Genomic DNA, 22,337 nt, shown 5'->3' with positions numbered 1-22,337 from the left:
ACCTTGACTTTCTTGGACCTCAGTTTTACAATATCCAACCCAACCAGCCATGCAAAGCACTTTCAACCATATAAATAAGAAAGTGAAGAAAAATCTAAAAGTGTTTAATAATTGGCCATAATATCAAACATATGAATGATATGATATAATCCTGTTTTCTCTATGGATTAAAAAAATCAGTACAACACTATAAAATCAATTTATTTTCTCTGTCAGGTAGATGTCACTGTGATGCCCTGGACCCACCAGGACAGCAGGCCACTCACGTGTGCAGTCGGGGGCTGTACCCGTCCAGGTCCCGTTGGCGGTGCAGTGCCGTGTGGTCAGCCCCGAGGTCCTGTAGCCGTCCCAGCAGGCGTAGACCACGGAGCTGGAGAACAGGACGCCGTCGCTGCTGACGATCATGCCGTGGGTGGGCGTCCCCGGGTTCCCACAGGACACGGCTGTGAGGGAACAAAACCGGGCCGTACAGAGAGACCCGTCACCACGCGAGGAACCTGAGAGGCCAAAGGCCATCGGGGTAGCAGACTGCTCATTTATTCCAAAAATCACAGGACACGTAACCATGGGAAACTTTTCCCACATATTTTACTCTAAGACTCATGCCATTCTCTTATGGATGAGTTACGAATGTGCAAAAGCTACATGTTTGCATCGTCTTTTCTAAAACGCATTGCTTCCAAACAGATTAAAAGATGAGTTAAAGCACTGACAATTCAAAACCATGGTAGTCTGAGATTTAACATGTTTATAACAAACAGTAAAATTATCATGCTCTTTTAAAGGGTCTGTATGATACTAGTGACTCAGAATTGTCTCCCTCTTGCAAGAGCTGAGTTAAAAAACCTGGGCAAATCAGGTCATATTTTACATCTCCAGGACAATTCATTTTAAAAAATAAGGGAGGCCTGAGAAATACGAATGACTACACTTAAACTGTTCTGTGAAACGGTCTCCTCAATGTTCCCCAGTCTACGGGCAGCTGTGTTAACCGGCTTCGGAATGGCTGCACCTTAAATCTCTCTCCAGACGACTGCAATGCCATGTACAGGCATGAAGACTTCAGCTAATGCTGGGCGGTGTAACAGATCTACACTCTGAGTATCTGTCATGTGTATTCCTTCGTCAGTGAACAAGGAAACTCAGCAGCTGCTGGGTGTGTATCAAGGTGAAGATTTTAATCCATAACAGGTTTTTTGCCTTTTTCAGTCAAACCCATTTACCATAAAGACGGTTATTTTTCCTCCTTAGCCTCCCACAATAATGCACAACAGGCAGACGTACAAAGAATGTGAATTTTAATAACCACAATGTATCATGAGTTCTTTTTCTGAGAATGACCAAAGTATTTGCAAATACTCTTGCCTATTTAATTGCTCCACTTTCAAATCTAGCCTTGAGAATAAAGACACACTCTTCCTAAAAATGTGAAAGAAAACAGATTGCAAAGTAAAAGCCACTATAATGGAAGTTTAGGGAATTCCCTATCATATTATGTTAAAAAATGCACATACTCTCAGGTTGGACTAGATCTTGTTTGACAAATAAAAAGCACACATGCTGGTGCTTCTATGCCTGTGCCCACGTAGGACATAACTTATCAATTATAACCCTCTTCCCTGATGAGTCTGGGTTTTGGACTAACAATCCCTTCGAACACAGATTGTTCAGTAGTTTCTTGGTTGGCATTTGAGATGAGCTATAGTTATCAATCTTGAAGCAGAGGATATCTAACATTCTCTAAAGCTCAAAAGTTCTTTGATGGCTGTGACATAAATAAAAATTTCACATTGCAAAAATCCAAGCTGTTGGCCTATTCAAGACAATTCCTCATCCATTCAACAAATACTGATTCATCATTTCCTGTGCACAGTTACTGCACACATGTATGAGTGCAAGCCTGACAAAGCAAAGAATTATATTGATCTAATTCATAACAAAAGACACCTGGGTATATCATTATATTTTATTCTAATCATATCTGCTATTAAAATCTATGTAGCAATTTTCAAAAGTGATCTGTGAAGGACTAATGCTAAACTAAAGCAGGTCACTGTTGAAAACATACTCAACTTAATATATTGTCAGTGAAAGAATGTCCATCATAATAATGACATCCTAATGTTTATAAAGTTCCCTCAAATATTGTATCCTATAAAATCAAATTCATGGTTAACTTTTTTTTTCCTGACAGGGACACTTTCACTGATGGCTTTGCCTATGAAAATGAGGGTTAGAAAACAGAGTCAACATAGCTGTTTTTACATCAAGGTCTTAATGTTGTAAGACATACGGGGACTATATCACTAAAGCAAAACAAGAGATTAAATGTAGGGTCACTAAAAGGAAGACAAGATTTCTTTTAAAATTACAAGTTAAAATTTCTTTTAAAATACATCATTTTTAAAGTACATTTGGTTAATGTGATTCCTTTTGGTAAAAGATTATTTTCTTTTTTATCAATTTATAATAAAATAGCATTATACTTATTCCAGATGCACTTTATTGTTCATAGATATCAGTACCATTCACTTAGCATGCTGTATTAGGAAGATTGCTGTTAAATTGAGTCAAATAGTTATAGGTTTGACTCTCTGATCATACAAGTTAAGTAAATGTTAGTGATCAATTCAAGTTCTCAACATGTAGTGTCTTCACTGTAAAATGGGTATAAGAAAGATAATTGCTCCCTGTTGTTGTAAGATTACACATACCAAGTGTAAAACGCCTAGTAAACAATCTGGTAGATTAGTAGTAGTACTAGTATTGTTATTTTCATTATCATCATTTCAATCCCATTTTAGTCCATTACCTGAATAAAAGGTCAACTTTATCATAATCTCGTGGCAAAGAGGATTAAGAGTTGCCTAATGCAACTAACCCCAAAGATGTAGTTATATTTAAGCAACTTGGTAAGATATATCCATTTGAAAAGTAAGTCAATGAGCCTGTGATTAAAAGATGAGGTTGCTAACAAAAGAAAACATGGCTTAAAGTGATGAAAATATATTATAAATTTAAGTTCTTTGATGTTGAAGAATTTTTAAAACATTTTTCTTTTGTGATGCATGACTCCTCCTCTTTATAATTTCTTGCAATATCCATCAGGAGCTCATGTTTTTAACAGATTCAGAGAAGGTAAATTATCAGGAGGGAGGTGACCTCGGTTAGGGGATTGAATATATAGGTCATGGCTAACCTTTGTGGCAATGAAAAAGTCACTGATAACCCCATTTTCTACAAAAAAGAATATGTGCCCCAAAGATACGGACCTACGATAACAAGGGAGAAAAAACATAAAGCAACAGATTCTCCAAAAAAGTTTTAAGACCTCTACATGTGGAGAGGGGGAGTGGGAAGGGGAGTTAGTCATATATCCTACCCATCATTTGTTGTTTTAGCGAGTGTAACACATACTATTAATTAATTATGCAGCTTCCCATGATAGCTGTACAATGCAATTTGGAAGTAGCCAGTTTTGTGGGGCATATCTGAGAAATATTTTTAGTATTGAAACATTTTAGTAACTCAACTTTCTGTATACAGATTTTAAGGTCCAAGTTTATAAGGATTTTATAGGAACCCTTTGAATTTCTGACTTTTGATAAACTAAATGCTATTTAAAGAGTACTTTGTATAGTCTAAGTACATCATGAAATGAAGTCCAATTAAGCTCCCCTAATCAAATAAATGAATTCCTTTATGTTTTGCTGGAATAAAGCTCATAGTGTCATATCCCAGCAACAAAGTGAGATTTGTATGGAAAACATTACTCACTCTCAACCACTTTAATTTTTTCACTTTTAAATTTGCAATAAAGTGCTTGAGATAAACCCAATATAGAATGTACAGTCTCAAGTAAATGACCATCCCTAATAGCACAGAATGTATCTAAGGGAGGTTTGTTGAGCCTTGGAAGCTATATTTCCCCACCAAATTTGGTTAACTTTTAACCAGTATTTTTTCAAATAATTTTCTGCACCATTCTCTCCTTCTCTTCTAGAACCCAATTACAAGTACATTAAACTGCTTGATATTATCCAATAGGAAATTATCGTGCTGGGATTCTTCTTCTCCATCTTCTTTCCCTCTGTTTTTCAGATTGGATAATTTTCACTGACCTGTATGCAAGTTAACTGATCCTTCTGACATTTTTCATCTGCTAAGTTGATCCAGAAAACTTTTTATCAGATAATGTACTTTTCATTTCCAGAGTTTCCATTTGATTCTCTTTCATTATTTTCATTTCTCTGTTGAGATTCCCTGTTTCAATTCAATTTACTGTAAAGTCTTGAACATATTTTTAATAGCTTATTTAAATCCTTATTGTGTTTTTCAACATTTGGGTCATCTCAGGATCAGATTCTATCCCTATTGTTTGTTTAGTTGGTTGGTTGGTTGGTTGGTTGGTTGGACTGTGGGTCATATTGTCCTGGGTTGTGCCGATGCAGTAACTGTTTATCGTATGCTGGACATTGTGAATGAACTACTGCATGGAGCATGTCATTCCTTTAAAAGATGTTGGCTTTGCTCTGGTGGGCTTTTGAAGTAGTTATAGATCTTCTGGGTCTTGTCATCAGGTTTATTCTGTTAGCGGAGAGCTGGTTAGTCTGAGTCCTAACATGATTTGCTCTTAGTTCTAGCCTGTCCCCCTGATTTTAGGGAGTGGTACCTGTTCACAGTGTATGGGCTCTCTAGGCCTCCAAGAAGCATCCTGTGTGTACAGTGTCTCTCAGTACGGTATGACTTCTACTATCACAGGTCTGCTCTCCGCTAAGAAGGTCTGTGCATCACTGAGTCTCACGCGTGCTTGTCGGCCCAGCCCTCAGCTGAGCCACCTGTGAACACGCCTACAGAATTCTGGGGCCCTCCCATTGTCAGCTCCCTCTTCCTGGATTCTCGTTTCTGCAAATTCCATTTCAGTAACCTAAAACAATTTCTACCTCATCACCTCACCAAGTCACTGTACCACCTGGGTTCTGCTTCCCAGCTTCCCAGCAAGAAAAATGCACAGAGTGACAGAGGGGTTATGGAGCTCACCTTATTTATTTTCTCCTAAGGAACACAGTCACGCCCTGTCTGTTGTTTAATAACTCACGTAATTGTCTCATGTATTTTGTTGTTTTATAGTTGTTCTCAATAAGAAGGTGGGCCTACTATTGTTTAATATGTCATGGATTGACGTGGAAATCTTATTTAATTTTCATAATGTTCAAATACTTCTTGACCAAAAATTCACAGGTGTGGTATAGAGAAAAGGTTAGATGGGGTGTAATTGTAGATTACGAAGGTCATGTGTAACTTTGAGGTACTATATTATAGAACAGAAAACGAAATGTTCTGGTTTTGGTAAGAAAGACATGCTCTCATGCAAATTTTAACATTCAAATTTCTACAACAGGGGAGGGAACTGAGAGTGAGAAAAGTTCTACTAACTTATAGTCGCATACTGCAGTCAATAGAAATGGCATCACCCTGCAAATCACAGCTGCAGATGACATTTCCCCACAACTACTTAGTCATATTTGATTTAACTTCTTTAGGGCCTAATCTTAAGATTTACATTAACTTGATTGTCAAGAGGCAATTTGGAGTCAAACATTATCTTGGATTATCATGTATACTTATCTCTATAGAGAGATAGATAGGTCTTTGACTATAATAACCAGGATAATCTCTGACTCTCAATGAGAGGATACACACACACGCATACATAGGATTGGCTTATTCATACATATCATTTTATATTATGTAGACTACATATGATACAGTTAACTATGTAAAATACAGTCAGATTAGATACATGCATATTATATTCTACTTATCTGTATAACACCTATAATAAAATGAGTGACAGTACAAGGAGAGTTGACATAGTAGGGAAAATAAAGATTAAGGGAACTTGATGTATATTTCTGGTGTTGATATTGTGTGAGTTTATTCAAGCTGATCAAATTCTATGGAAAGTGTTTCATACATGTAAAAATAGGTAATTAATTTGTGTAACTGTTTTAGACTTGAAAATTCAGTCATCGAGAAGTTTGTGTGCAAATGTTAAAGTCTTATCTGTCCGAATTCTAACTCAGTTATTTTCTAGACTCTGAACACACTCATGACATGTCAGCTCACCTTTGCTTAAGACAGGCATGGCCAAGACATGACATCGTGTCTGTAAAGAGCCGTGGCATTTTACTGTTATTACTGGGGTTTCCCACCATTTCCTATCATGCCTCTTAAATAGTACAATAAAATATACTCACTCCAAAATATTATACGGAAAGTAACCCGAGAATCTTTTGCAACACAGTGCTCTGAACAAGGACCACCAACAGCCTGGAAGGAACGTGTGAACAGAAGCCTCTTCCAGCCTGCAGGGAGCTCCCAGCAGTGACTCACTCTGCCCTACTCACAACTCCTTCGCCTCAGCTCTCACCACCAGCAGCCACAAAACACGGCAAAGTCACACAGAGAACGTCACCAGGAGAAGACAGACACCTCCTTTAGACCATGGACTTCCAAAGGGTGAGGACAGTGTCGTATGACCTTTTGAACAGTCAGGTACCTCCGTATGCCCAGCTGTGCTTTTTGATGATTCTCTTATACGTTTGGGGGGGTAAGTAGGTTAATTGTAGAAATAGTGTAAACCTGTAGGATTTTTGTGGAATGTTACTGGTCATTTTAGAGCGAGTTACCTGGTTTCAACCTGAAACGCTGACTTTCAGGCTTGAACTTACCTTCGCACACAGGCTGCAGTCCTGACCACGACCCGTTGAGCAGACACGTTCGCTCTGCCGAGCCCCGCAGCTGGTAGCCCATTTCACAGGAGAAGCGGAGAAGGCTCTTGGCCTTAAACTCATCTCCAAGCCGAGATCCATGTGCTGGGGTCCCTGGATCACCGCAAAATCCAGGATTATTTCCTATGGAACACAAACACGTATGGCAATACTCAATGCTGTTAGACTCGTTTAAAACAGGGCTGTTATGTTTAAAGGGAATGAAACTTTATGTAAATGTGTATCAAACACAGTTACAGTCATACAGCATTCTGGAAATCTCCTGAGAGATTTTCTTTATTACAGCACAAAAACGGAAGACGCTAAGAAATCGTTTCTGTGTAACTACAATCGAAATAGCTTATTAAAATATGGTTGTACAATAATTGATATTCTTTAGAAGAAATAAAATACTGGGGATGGTAAATGCAGGAATTGCTCGTTGGAAGTGCTGGTGAGGATGCTGACGAGGAGATGGGGGTGAAGGTGTGTTGGGAACGAAAAAAATCAAATGAGAGGTTTGATGCTTCTACACTGTGTCCATCTGCTGATTATGTTTATTTTGTTTATTATGTTTATATATTTTGTTTATTATGAAACATTCATGGAAGAATTAAGTTGATATTTTTTCCAAACAGGATTGATTTAACAATTGACGACAGAGACAGGAAAGATGTGGAAGAACTGAGAGGAAGCACAGAAAAGGAGGGGAAAACAGGGGCAAACTGAATCAAGGTGAGCAAGCTTCCTACTCAGGCACTAGGGAGACTCCTGCAGAGGAAAATGTGTCGCGATAGTGTTCAAAGGGAAGGAAGATGAAGACGACGCTGACGCTACGTCATAAAGGCGCACTTGGCTGGAACGGAGTAATACCGACTTCAGAGAGTGGCATCACTACCCAATACCTGGAATGAAGAGCTGACTGCGTCATGCCCACCTGTGCAGTGGGGCAGGGCTCCGCTCCAGTGACTGTCCTCCTGGCAAGTCCTGCTGCTGTTGCCTACGAGACTTCGTCTCCCTTGGCATGAGTAGTGAACCACGGCCCCAGATGTAAACAGGTCTCCAGTTAGGATGGCGTTGGCAGGGACCCCTGGGTGTCCACACGAAATAACTTAAGAAAAAAATCAAATCAGATCAATGAGTACATTGTTCCTGTTAAGCTGCTTTGTGTTGGTCAATGTCCCTTAGAGACTCATACAATCATCACCTATTAATAAAAAACACCCAGATACACTGCACACCGCTGCAGTGCCCTGTGGATAAGAAATGCCCATTTCCAGACAACCCTCCCCCTACCCTGAATAGTCACGTTACTGAAGTCCACGAAAGGGTCTGTCAATGAAGTTTTTGTTTGTTTTTTTTTATTAGGTTAAGATAGCTTTGCTTAAGGTAGAAATTGATATTTAGGTTTTCAAAAAAGAAAGTCACTCTACCTAAATTTTTTCCATCTGCCCTTAACTGTATCCTAAACAAGCAGTGTTACACAAATTGTTAGAAACTAACATAGATTCACCAAGACTATTTCCATTATTTCTCCAGTTAGTATGACAATCATGCTTTGCTTGGGGACAAAACTCAGTCAAATCTGCTTCCTCTTCCAGTTCCCATGTCTAGAGAGACCATCTAACAATTTTTCTTTGAATAGGTGGCAATCTAAAATGTTTAAGGAAAAAAAAATAATAATAAGTTACTGATTAATATTTTCCTCAAGTAGTCCACTCATTTCTTTATAATTACACCCAATCAGGCCCATCATCTAATCATAATTATCCCTCAAGAAGGAAAATTCTAGAATCCAGATTACCATAGGATGGTAAAGACATATCTCTCCCTTTCTATAAAGTCCAAAATTAGGGTTAGCCATGGGCAAATTTTATACCACGTACAAACAGCTACCTGGGCTGATGATGCCAAAGAGTATTCAAAGGCTCTGCTGGTTTAATATCCTCGAGGGGCTGCATTCGGTCACTGACAACCCCAAAGTGATGCCAGCCAGAGGGGCAGGTTAGAAAGGTTGGAAGGCATTACCCACCCCCTGAGTCACATAAGCCCTCCCCTGAGACTGTCTTACACTGACATCCACTCACTGGACAAGAGCAGTGTACCTACGGAGTCCTAAAAAGAAGGTAACTAGAGCTGAATCAGTGAAATTGTTGGTAAATGATCAGTTCCAGGTGAAATAAAAGAAAAAAATCAGTGGAACAGTATAACAGCAAAAATAGAGATGGAGGTTAGCTGCTGAAGAGCACGTGAAAAGAAAACCTCCTCTGCGAGCGTGTATTCCCAAATTCACGGTAATTCCAGCGGTTAATGACCGCAAGTGGTGGGAAGTCGCCCCTTGGAAAATGAGATCAGTTAAAACCTGGTTCCTGGAGGTTGGAGCATGCTGGCATCATTGCAACAACCAATACAAGTCTCACAGACACCAGGGAAGATGCAAGCGAAATCTTTGGGGAGAAAAACAAACAAAACTAATTTCTCTGAAAAATTCCCATGTGTGAAGGCACAGAAAACCAGAAAACATAAAGTTTGATGAGGGTAGTAATACATTTACAGGTGTGTTTTGTCATGTAAGCCTGTACGTTTGTTTTTGAAAGTCATCGCTCTCTTTCTCTGTAGGAATTCGTTGTTTCGTTACAGTTAGAATTTGAGACAGGTTTCCGGGTAGATTGAAAGGGCTTTGTGGGACCCTGACTTGCAGGAAAAAAGTCTCCGGCACCAATCCACTCTGAAAATGTACTGGAAACGCCGTAATTGTCACAGGTGAAAGCGATTATCTTTTTTTTCAGTAAGTTCCATTTATAATGTGATTGTCATTTCCTATTTTTTCTACCCACACAAAATGAATACTAAAAAGACGAGGATTGTTTTGTTTTGTTTCTGACTGATTTTTAAAAGGCCAAGGAGAGTGACTCCTTTTCCTTCATTTTCAGACTATGTTTTAACAAGAAAATTCTCTCTGAGCTAAAGGACAATATGATTTTTCAAGTGAAAGAAAGTAACACTATAGATATTTGGGTAAAAAAGAAAGTGTCCTTGTGAACCTATACGGTCTAAAATGTACTGTTAATAGTGTTTGGAGGGGAGCCATAGCGGCGGCCTATCTTGTCTGTCCTGAGCACCCCGTTCTTCACGGCAATCCGCCCTCCTCTTGTTTAAACCTATGGGTCGGGAGGAAGTTACGACCAGGGCACTATCTTTTTTATCATGTTCACATCGGACTGTACCAGAAGCGCTGATGAGACCCAAATCAGGCCCCTCAGAGAGCACCGCCCTTCCGGCCACAGACACTAGGTCAATAGATGGAGACTCCGTTTATAGCCTCTTGCCAATATTTCTGAACCTGGGTCCAGACAGATGCATGGTGTTGAGAGACTCGGGGTGTTGCAAGAGGCGCCGTCTGGAGGCCACTGGTGCCCGTTTGAACTGCTGGATTAGCCTCCCTGCTGGCCCGAAGCAGGAGACGCGCAGCAACAGCAGACACAGAGACAGCCCGGTCCAGGCGGAGCCCGCGAGCCGGGTCCGTCTCCCTCTGGGGCCAGCTTTGCGAGCAGGCCAGCACCCCCGCCCCTTTCTTCCCGCGAAACTAGTGTGAGCTGCATTTGGTGATTTCTGGCCAACCTATAAAGTTGTCATAATAACAAATATGATTTGTGATGGGGGTGGGTAGAGAGAATTAAAACTCAGTACCGTTTTGAATACTTGAAAAAAACCGTGTTCTGTTGGTGGTGTTCTTACAGGGCTCTGTGGCCAAAAGGACCCTCACTTACCCAAACACTTGGGCAAAGAGCGATCCCATAAGCCATTTGCCATACAGGTTAAGGCAGAAGATCCCAGCAAGTAAAATCCCTTCTTGCAGTGATAGACGACACTCATTCCATATTCAAAACTCTCGGGGAAATTCTGTTGCTCGTGACGAACGGCATTTTCCACAAAGCCTGGATCCGAGCAGTTCACCACTGCAAAGGAAAGCGCGGTGCACATTATTCAAATGCAGCTATACGTTCATAAACAAAACAGACAGACGGGCAGAGAAGGCAAACTCCTCCTCGTGGTTTTAGAAAGTTGGCAGGACGACAGCATGACAGCCAAAGTTTGTGAAATCCTGTGCCCTTGACGAATCCCACTTCCTGCTTTGGGCCGTTATGCTTCAAACCGTGTCAAGCAATATATCGGCTACGATAGCACCTTTAACAACACGAGGCTGACGGTCTTTAACTGTTTCCTAATAATAGGCTTCTTCAATGTAAGGTCTAAAATTCGTTTCCCTGGTTAGGTTTTTATGTTATGAAAATGTTAAAATAGAAACGGCTGAAGTTAGTCTACATATTTGTATGCGACTGTGGTACTTCAGGACAGCCTGGGACACAGGAATTAATTCCCACCCCGCCATGACATGCGCTAATGCTTCAATACGTGCCTAAGTCATTTCTGTTATGTGTCTAAAGCAGAGAAAAATGACAACTCCTCTATCAACACTTAATAGAAGTGTAAATTAAGGCAGCCTCTGATTTAAGCTTCTTCCCCTGTAGAAACAGCTCCGGCAGCGACAGTGGGATGGGCCTGGTTCATCTGAATGACACTCTCTGAGCCTGAGTGCCGGCTGGCATCTGGGAGGGAACCAGCCACGTGCTTTCGCAGGTGCAGAGGAAAGAAAGAGCCCCAATTCTCTCTCTCTGACCCGCCCACCGCTGAATGGGACAGCTGCTGGGGAGCCGTGCTCTCTCCAGATATTTCTGGCTCAGAAGCCGGTAGCATGACAAGTTCCCAGGCAGCCACTGCACTCGGTGTCCCAGCGGCCAAAGGCAAACCCTGCCCGTCTGCACGCTGATTTCTCTCTGTCCCCAGGACGACGGGGTGGGCGGATCAGAGGCGGACAAGGGTCCCTTTCAGCGCTTCAGAATAATATCCTATCCTTCTTAAACCAATCCTGAGTTGATAGAAGAAAGACAGGTTCTTTCGAGTCAAGCAAACATGTTTACGGAGCCCCGGCAAGTATTTTGAAGGCTCCATAGTGCATTGCACCTGCAATAAAATTGTCACCAAACCCACCACAATAGCAGGCATTAGCTATTTGGAAAAAGTGTCACTGACTTGCACGATTATTTTTATGACCTGAAAAATGCCTGCATCGGCCCATTGGGCACTTAGAGTTGCATGTCAAGCCCAGGAGACAGAAACAGCTCCCTTGTGTCTGACCTTCAAAAGCAGGAAGGTGTTGCCTTGGCCCGAAGGCCAAAGACGCTATGGTGTCGAGTTTGAGCTTACATCGTGCTTAGAGGACGGTCCCCAAACCACAGCAGACTCTCTGCAGTGAGAGGAAAGGACACCGCTTAGGCGACCCACGTGGAGGTGCCGAGCCTTCCTGCGCCAGGGCGCCCGGCCCATGCCTCATGCGCCCTGGGACTCCGCACGCCCCACCGGGCTCCTCCTTCCTTTAATTCATAGTTTTATATTCGGGCCCAGCTTTCCTGAACGCAGCCTGATTGTGCGGTGGGTGAGAAAGACGAAGTGCACAAAGCAAGAGCCATTATGTGTTTGGGGTCAAGAGAAGGGTGGGGCTGGAGGCAAGAAGAGAAAGAAAAGAGAAGCAGTTATCGCTCCGGTAACGGTGAGGTCTGCCTGCATCCCCCCTTGGCCGGCCCAGGAGAGCAGGGCTCTCTGAGCCCCACCATGTCGGGAGGAGAGCTGCTCAGAATTCACGAGTTTCATGAAGTTGAGAGGACAATCGAAGGTGAGGTGACTATTCAGTGTATCACACAGAATAAACATTTCCAACTTGTTTACTTGGATGAATCAAAATTTAAACGTAGGATTACCAGTCACCAAAAGCAACTTACGATGACTATTTTTCAAACATATGAAAGTTACCTTTCATCTTTTATCACTAACTGATAAGAATAAAGAAATTGGTTTTAGGTGTAATGAGACATTTGGGTTTGATAAAGAAGGTTCTGATTGATTATAGTTGATTCTAGTTAAATTTCAGAGGTGGGTGGGAGTGGGGGCAGGGAGACTGAGCGCCTCCTATGCGCCAGGCACTTTGCTAAGCATTTCACGTGCACTGGCTTACTTAGAACTCGTGGGAACCTAAGAGGAAGGTAGTATTTCTTTGACTGTTCATAGAAGAAAACTGATATTCTCCAGTGAACTTGAGGATTCACTACAAGACCCTGGATTCAGTGATGCAAGTTTAGTGAGTTTTTTTTGTTTCCTTTTTTATTCCTCTCTAACCAGAACAGAACCTCCACTCACCCCATATTTTCTTAATTTTCTTTATACTCGTGTCTGTAATAGCAAAGGACATATATTTTAATTCTCTGAGTTTAAATGGCCAATCCCACAAAACTGTAGATAAGAAAGAGAAAATAAAACCTCCAAACATTTGCATGTAACACAAAAATTATTACACAAGGAAAGAAAATATTAAGTGACTCATCCTAAAACTGCCAGACTTGGTATACTCATTTATTTCTCCTTGAACTGAATGAACTTTTTAAGCTCATGTTGACACATATTTGAATTTAGGAGACAAAGATTCAGAAAGCTCTTCTATAGAAACGGGGGCCTCTGGAACAGTAGGCATAATCTGATTCTTAAAATAAATGTGAAGACATCTGTTTTCATTCCTTTTTATGAAATTTATATCCATATAATTTATTTATTCCAGAAAGATATTACTACTAGCAAAAAGGATCCCTTCTTTTATTTATTTATTTTCCTGATCCTGTGTGTAAAGATAGAACCAGGGGGTGAGTCGCTTCCTGGATTGGAGGGTTCTGATTTATCACGAACACAGCTGGCATGGCCAGAGCTTTTCCCTGGGAAGGGCTGAGTCTGAGGGTAAAAGGTGAGTCCAGGGTGGAGAGACTTTGTGGAAATCTGTGTAAGTCAGCCTCACTTTAGCACAGATTTACTGGGAATTCATTCCAAAGTCCTCGTGGGGTTTCTCTTCTGCATCATTAATCAGATGCTGTAGGATTACTCAGGATTCCACAACTCATTGACCTCCACAGATTAGACATCTGAGAATCACATCAAGTATTTGGGAGAAGAAATCAAACACGACAGGATGCTGATGTGAGACACAACACCCTGAACCATCTGGGGGTTTATTCAAGGAACCACATAAGGTAAGAATCAGGCCATACTGCAGTACACACCTTGAAGAATCCCTGGAAGTTTTATGAAGAGAGTAGCTATTTTTGTTAACTTTATGAGTTTCATGCCATTTTTTTCTGATGCTTCACTGTCTTTATAAGTCCGACCTCTTTGAATTCATGCTTTTCCTGGTCGAATAATATGCATGTAAATTCTGTGCACTAGATTGTATCTCTTAGTTCATAAATAAAGCAAAACAGAGCAATAGAAAATAACAGAAACACGAGCGGGAGGCACCCGGGAGATGAGGGGGTGATTTCCAATCCCCTCAGCACTCGGAGGACTGTTTGTCAGTCATCTCCTCCTTCATCAGACGTTTTTGAAGTGTCAGCTTTTAAAATTAAGTACTAATTTTAAAGTTCTGCTCTTCCAAAGGCAGTGTCAAGAGAAGGAGAAGACAAGCCACAGGTTAAGAGAAAATATTAGAAAAGACATAACTGATAAAGGACAGTAATCTGAAACATTAAAAAAAAAAACTCTTAAAACTCAACAATAAGAAGAGAAACAACCCAACTAAAAATGGGCCAAAGACCTTAACTGACACCTCAGCAAATAAGACCTACTGATGGCAAATAAGCCTATGAAAAGATGCTCCACATCATATGTCATCAGGGAAATGCAAATTAAAACAATAATGAGATTCCACTACACACCTATTAGAACGGGCAAAATCCAGAGCACTGACAACACCAAACGCTGGCGAGGTTGTGGAGCAACAGGAGCTCTTATTCATTGCTGGTGGGAATGCAAAATGGTGCAGCCACTTTGGAGGACAGTTTGGGTTTCTTACAAAAATAAACATACTCTTACCATACAATCCAGCAATCACGCTCCTTAATATTTACCCAAAGGAGTTAACAACTTATATCCACACAAAAACCTGCACAGGAATGAAAACAGCAGCTTTACTCATAGTTGCCAAAACTTGGAAGCGACCCGGATGTCCCTCAGTATGTGAATGGATAAACTGGGGTCCATCGGGACGATGGAATATTATTCATCACTGAAAAGAAATGAGCTATCAAACCATTAAAAAGCATAGAGGAAACTTAAATGCATTTACTAAATGAAAAAAGCCAATCTGAAATGGTTATATACTGTGTGATTCCAACTGTATGACACTGTGGAAGAGGCAGAACTATGGAGACAGGAAAACGATCAGGGGTTGCCAGGGGCTGGGGGCAGGAGGAGGGATGAATAAGTGGGGCACAGAGAAACTTTAGGGTCGTGAAAACACTCTGCAAGATATGTGGCGGTGGTGGATACGTGTCACTCATTGTGCACCTGTCCAAACATACAGACCGTCTAACACCAAGAGTGAACCCTCATGTCACCTGTGGACTCTGGGTGAGATGACGTGTCCATTCAGGTTCATCAATGATAACAAATGCACCATCTGGTGGGGGTGGTGACATTGGGGGGTGAGGTGGGGCTGTGCATGGGTGGGGGCAGGGGGTTTATGGGAAATCTCTGTACCTTCAGCCCAACTTTGCCATGAACCTAAACTGCTCTAAAAAATAACGTCTACTAAAAAAATAAGACCATTTCTATTTTTAAAGAAAAGGGAGGAAGGTAAGAAAAGTCAAAATCAATACTGAAGACTTTAAAACACATTCTAGCATTCTTTAAACTGCGCCATAGATATCTAAAGGACCTAGTATCTATTGTAAAACACCAAAAACCATTAATAAATGATAGGCATTTAATTTCTTCTCTCTCTCTTTTTGGCATAAGTTAGAGGAAAATGAAGTACAGAAACAAAAAGAGTTTTGATAATTAAAAGCCTGCTGTTTTGAACTTACTCAATCTGTCATTTCGCCAGAATGTACTGTGTGCAGTGGACAGAGTCTCAGGAGCCGTGGGGACCTTCTCCCCCTAATTAGCCCCCGGAATGGTATCTACTTAAAGGTATGAAGTATTACACCCATCTCTATACTGACAGTGTGCAGCACAGCATTCGGAACACAGTAGGTGCTTAATAAATATTAAATTAAGTTGAGTAGAAGGGTTTGGGGGGAATGGATATAGATGGTTCTCGTACACCTCAGGCATCAAAGGCACAGTTAGGCCATAACCCTGTGTGAAGATAAACTGAACCCAAATTGAAGGGCCTTCATTTGTAACCATTCTTTCAGTTGTGCTGTTTTTTTCCTTGTTGTAGAGGACAGAGAAAACAGTTTGATTAAAGGTGTTTAATCTTTTCCTAAATCTTTGCAGCTGCCTTACCGGGTGCCAGACACCTACAGCTAAGCCTTTCCACTGCTGTCCACGTGCTCAGGGCTCCTGGCAGACACGTGGGCCCCACGTTTCCCTGTGGGAGGTGAGGGTGAGGCTGAGCGAGTCCCCGTGCTCATCACAGCCACGTGCACCACGATACTCGGTCAGCATTTAGGGTTTGCCAAGGTGGCCCCACGTGGAAGGCAGAGGGGCTAGAGGTCATTTAGAAGCCAGCTTCCTGCCCTGGCTCACACATTCCGAGATGTCCCCTAACCCCGGTCACCCCGTTCCATGGCCCTGACTAATACAATTATAATATATAACCTATAACCTACAAGATGAACTTGTCAATGGCCAAGCTGACCAGAGCCCCACGCTGTCAGGAGACCAGCTGGAGCTTTGGAACAAGAAACCAGGGGCGTCTCTGTGAGATACTCCATCCCCCCCAAACAGGACACACCCGAAGCCTGCTTTCTGGGGACAGTGAGAACAGGGAACCTGGGGTCTCTGCTCTTCACAGCAAGTCTTTACAACATTGAAAAGGGAGTTTTAGAGGGAAGTGGAATTAGGAGGCTTTACTTTGTCTTTGAGCTTAAGCCAAGCACTCTGATACAGACACGTGCCAGGCTCGACAGTTTGTAGCCAATTTCACATAACTGCTATTTAAAACATGCCTGGATTCCTATTCTGCTATTGTTGCATTTGAATACAGCTCCCTTGGAGCCCAGTGGGAAGGTGGGTGATTGTCAGAGCAAGGGACCTCCGTAAGTGTCTGCCTTTAATACCATATTATTACCAAAAAATCCAAACCAAAACAACAAAGAACTTCACCTTCACATGGAAGGACATGCATGCGTCTTCAGTAAGAGAGATGTTTTAATGGAAAATATTTGAAGGAGATGTTTTAAGGGAAAGTATTTGAAGCAAAACCTTAAATAGCATGAGCTCAAACATCTAGAAATACAAAAACTACAAAGCAGCATTCCCTCGGAAATTTAGGCGTTAGTCCAGATCTATGTGTCGATTTCTAAAGAAGTGAATTTCTAAAACTTGAGATTTAAAAGCAATAAGAACTTCTCAAATATATCCATAAGGCTAGAAGCTTAGGGACCAAAGATGTGGAATATATGTGGCAGAAATAAATAAGCACATAAATGGAGAGAAAGACAAACGGAAGACGAGTAGTCTTTGAAGTAGCGAATCCCAGGGTTTTTTGACTGAATATCTGGCCAATAGCAAGAAAGAGGCCATGGAGCGATTTGCGTGTTATACTCAGAAATGTTTTCCCACCACAACAAAAGGCGCTTGCAGAAGCCCTGACTCTGGAGGGGAAGCTTCACCCTCTACGCACGCAGACAGGCTCCCGGGTGTTATGATTCAGCCCTCACTAACCCCGGAGGAAGCTCTCCTACCTCGGCAGGTGGGCAGAGGGCTGCTCCACTGGCCGTTGCTCCTACACTGGGCTCGAGATGCGCCCTGCAACAAGTAGCCGGTGTTGCAGGTGAAGTTCACGACATCATTCAGGTTGAACTCGCTGCCATTAGTGAAGCCGTGCGCAGGGTTCCCTGGGTGGCCACAGGTGATGGCTACGGAGGAAGACAGGTCCACGTTAACAAGTCATCACTCTCACTTGACATTCCTTATTAATACATGTGCAGGTATGTTAAATGTACGAATTGAGGGGTTGACAGCTAATCAGATATGTTGCAGATTGTGTTTATATTTGGAAGGGAATATTGAGAGAAAGAATCATGGGCTGAATCCACAAGTTTTTATTATAATCGTGGAAAATAACTAGCGCCTGGCAAATGTACTTTCTTCATCATCATCATTATTATTTCTTACATCATGATAGAATATCAGGTAATTTTAAAATAAAGCAGTGAAAAACAAGAGATGCTAAATTTTTGTATTAATTGTGAGTTCTGAATTTTTTCCCCTTAGAACACACCAGCTAACTTTGTGGAACTCTCATCTTGAAACATTATAGGGACTTGGATGATAATTTAAATTGTGTTATGTATAAATTAATCCAATATGAATTTAAACATCATGAAATTAGCAAAAATAGGAGTACATGCTCAAATCATATTTTCTTTGACATTCCCTATTGTATGGTCCTTTGGAACATAGCCAACCCTCACTATGTCATGTCCACAATAACAGCAATATAAATCAGGAACATATCCTTCACTGGCCCTTTCAAAAGAAACACATTACAGTTGTAAAACTGGTGTTTTCCTTCTCATTTATCTTGTCAACAATTTTTTCTTCTAAGTAAAGCTTTCACCTTTGAACTGTGTACAGTTACCACAGCACTATCACAGAGAACACCTGTCACTGTCCTAAACTTACATCAACAATCCCTTTGTTTAGGAAAATAAAGAACATATTAGGAAAAAAAATTGGTTTAAAAGGAAATTTGCATAAGGGTACAATTTCTTCTAAAAACAGGAGTCAGCATTCGTCTCTCAAGTTATGAAGTTTGAGGACAATGGTTACATACAATTTCACCTCTTTATTAAAGGGACGACTGCGTACAAACTCTCTGCATTCTTGATGAAGCAATGACAAGAACACAAAACAACACAGACGCTTGAGGGGTGGCCACCGTGGGGCCCCTGCAAAGCCAACCTGCAGACTCGGACCCAGCACCTCTATCCTCCTCTGGTGGGATGCTGTTTCCACCTTGTCGTCCTGGGACAACGTTGGGGGAATGAATGCCTGACATCCCTCATCCTGGGACCCATCTGAGATGAGCTGGTGAGCAAACTCAATGTGGAGGGAGCCTGGAGGAGGCATCGGAAGGACATGGAACGGGAGAAGGACCAAAGACGGAAAGGGAGGGGCGCCCACGTTCTCTCTCTTCCGACAGCTCTCCATCCTTTCTCTGAGCTTAAACGTGTCTGTGTTATGACCTAATGACAAAAGAAAACACCACGAAGGGAAGCACCCGCTGACTTAGTTCACAGGCTGTACTTACGGACACAGACTGGGGTGTGTCCGGACCACTTGTGGTCTTGCAAGCATATCCGGACGGAAGTCCCCACGAGCCGGAAACCGGGGTTGCACTGATAAACCACGGTGTCCCTGTAACTGAAGCCGTCGCCGCTGATGTGGCCGTTCACGATGGGATCCGGGGAGCCGCAGTGGCCAGCTGAAAAGCAAGCAAAACCAACAAAAACACGCTGGAGAGTTGCCTTCTATAAAAGTACCACATTCGTGGAGAAACAACAGAGTCCCACGGTATGGCACGGGGAACTCTATTCAACATCCTGGGATAAACCAGGATGGAGAAGAATATACAAAAGGATATATATGTATATGTAAAACCGGGTCACTATGCTGTACAGGAAAAATTAACACACCATTGTAAATCAAGTATACTCCAATAAAAAAAATCTAAACTTATAAAAGTACTACATTCAAAATTAGTTTATCTTTATTGTCAAGTGACTGACAGCACTGAATGCAAACATTATTGGAATTTTTTCCATTTATATATTTTTTATTTGATAGAGTTTTCTTCAACTCATGAATTTTTCTCAACAATTGCGGGTAACATAAGTAATAGTTCAAATATAAAATTGTTAGAAGGTATTTACTCAGTTATGGTTTCTCCGTTTATTTCTTTTACTTATTGATATTTTATGTTATTTATCTATTTATTCTATTTCCAAATAAAGGCCAAAAGAAAGGAAGAGACACTTGGAATTAACATAAGTTCTGTAACCCTATTGAAAATGGGTAGCAAAGAAAAGGATGGAAGGATCTCCCGTGAGAGACTAGATTCCTGAACTATCTGTGAAATTCCAAAGGAAGGATTGATATCAGAAAATAAGTTCAATTTCAGAAAATGTCCATTTGAGTTATGTTTGAACTGATGTCTAGGGGAAACTGTCACATCCTCAGTTGAACACAGAAGTCCAGAGCTCAGGGGAGGGACACCCTGCAGACAGAGATTTAGGAAAAGCTAGATTACAGATGGAGGCTGAACCCAACAGGTGGCTGAGCTCGCCTGTGAAAAGTATGTACAGCAAGGAAAGAAAGGGCCCAAAGACGAAACTGGGGTGAACATCAATACTTAAGGGGAGGAAAACAGTACTGATGTGAGGACTCTGATATGTAAGGAGGTCGCTGGCAAACAGGGTGTCAGAGAAGCTTCAGAACCAGAGGGCTTCCAAGTGGGGAAGGAAGCTAGAGGAATTTTCAGTCCTTCGTGAGTCGAAGGCTGAGGAGTGACAAAGCTTCTTTGCCTGAAAAAGCTTTAATCCGGGTCCTGACACTCCCCCCAGGCCCACCTGTGCACCTCCTTGTAAAAGCCAACTTTAGCAAGCACCCTGCTAAGTCACCCTACAAGAACCCTCCAGCCTCAACATCTGATCCAGTTTCTCATCCCCACCCGCCACTGGTAGGTGGGTTCAGCCAGAACCCCTTCAAGCCCTGAGGTTCCCTCTCAGGAATGTCCCACCAGTGCCCCCTCCCTGCCCCTTGGCTGTGACCCCCACGGGCCCACACGGCATCTGGGGTTGAGCCATATCTTTGTGAAATCCCATCACCCTGGTCCCTACACCAATCGCTAGGGTCCTAAAAAAAGTCTGCCTCATTATCTTTAAGGAGCGCCATGAGTATTCTTTCTTTGTAACAGTAGGAAGGTGCTGTGTGGTCCGGGAAAACTAGGAGAGGCGGGATTCCCTTCTTCTCTTTCGCTCTCCTTCCACTTTCTTTCCCTCCCCTCCATCCGTCCTCCTCTCTGCCCCTCCCGCCCACCTCTCCCCTCCTCACGTACATGGAAAGAGTATCTTGTTAACAAACTATGGAGCATTAGCAGTAACTGACATGAAAAGGATGTGAGTGACACATGGGTTTTGGATAGACAAGGAGAGTTCCTAAATTGTCCACTAAAACTCGCTCCTTAGGCTGGAGTGGCTGCAGAGCGTTTTGGGGTGGATTTCGCCTGGCCACTACCGCCCCGAATAGAGCACCCAGCTGCTGGTGCTTTACTCAGAGCACAGCAACCCCAAAGCTGAGAGCATGGCCAAAGTACTGTCATATGACACTCAGGGTTAATGCCACCATTCTGGAAGAATTCACAACAGTACCCTCTATTTCTGTTTAAGGCAATGCAGCTGCATTGTGTTATCCTAGGTTTGAACTAGATCTGTTATCAGCAAGATGACCTTGCAGAGGACAGAGGGAGAAAACCGCATCGGTGATAGGTATCCCTCTTTGAGCAGAATCTCTGCCCCAACATTTGTAAGAGGTCGGGTCAAGTTGTGCTCGATTCGCTTGATCTCTTGTCACCTCCGCAGCTTTTCCACTCAGCCGGATCCAGACCGATAAAGCTGCTTCTGACCAGAAGCCAGATCGCCTCCCCCCACACCAGGCGTGACTCAAGCAGGGAACTGGGAGGAGGCTGAATGTTCTCCGGGGGTTGAAGGGAGAGCTTCTGAGGCTGTTATCCTGGAACTCGGATGCGGGCTCCCTCCCGGAGGCTGGGCTTTGCACGGCCATCTCCGTCAGATAGAGACGTGGAGCCCCACTCGCATCCCCGAGACAAGAAAGGAGCCAGAGCCGCCACGCGCGGGCCCACTGCCCGGATGCAGCCACTTCCGAGGCGAGAAGGAAATGACGTAATTTCTAGAAGCACACACCAAAATAACACACTCCAATCCTCAAAGAGAGTGTGGGCCACCTGATTCCTGGCTGTTACTCTAGAGAATGTCAAGCATTTGGGGGGTATCCTGAACCTGATCAGCACTCCAAGAGGAGGGACCCGGGCTCAGGGTAACCGAGATGCTGGAAAGGGTACATTGCGACAGAAAGTCCCCCTCCCTCTCCGTGATCTGCACAGCCTCACTCTTGACTTGGACAAACACGACTGGCTAGACTCACTTTTAAACCTCAATCATATTGTTTTCATCTAAGTTTTCAGTAGGAGCACATGCTTCAAGGCCGCACTCTCTGTTGAAAGCCCGGCAAATAAGCACTCCTCACGGCAAGGAGGTATCTGTGCACCCCAGACACCAGAAGGCAAGGCTGACAGGCTTGTGTGGAAACAAAGGCTTCCAACAGCAACTCTTCTCTGACACGTGGACGCTTCAGTTCTGGGAGGAACTGGCCTTAAAGACCTAAAGAAAATCAGGGATGTCTTTCAAAAACACTCCCTTTCAGCTCAGTGCCTGA

General features: G+C 42.5%; 1 protein-coding gene across 2 annotated transcripts in view; it reads right to left on the bottom strand.

The window, feature by feature from the left end:
* Window positions 1–22,337, bottom strand: part of CSMD1 (CUB and Sushi multiple domains 1) — a 1,403,311-nt gene that overhangs the window by 24,655 nt on the left and 1,356,319 nt on the right. For both annotated transcript variants that reach the window (XM_033848938.2, XM_073798556.1), the window contains exons 52-57: window positions 19,135–19,308; window positions 17,564–17,737; window positions 10,544–10,732; window positions 7,711–7,884; window positions 6,735–6,917; window positions 267–443 (exon numbers count right to left, since the gene is read on the bottom strand). In XM_033848938.2, coding sequence (XP_033704829.2) covers window positions 267–443; window positions 6,735–6,917; window positions 7,711–7,884; window positions 10,544–10,732; window positions 17,564–17,737; window positions 19,135–19,308 — 1,071 coding nt within the window. The remainder of the gene's footprint in view (window positions 1–266; window positions 444–6,734; window positions 6,918–7,710; window positions 7,885–10,543; window positions 10,733–17,563; window positions 17,738–19,134; window positions 19,309–22,337) is intronic.

Source organism: Tursiops truncatus, chromosome 21 (assembly GCF_011762595.2).
Source record: "Tursiops truncatus isolate mTurTru1 chromosome 21, mTurTru1.mat.Y, whole genome shotgun sequence".
Lineage (NCBI taxonomy): Eukaryota > Metazoa > Chordata > Mammalia > Artiodactyla > Delphinidae > Tursiops > Tursiops truncatus.
This window is presented reverse-complemented; position numbering and strand designations above follow the sequence as displayed.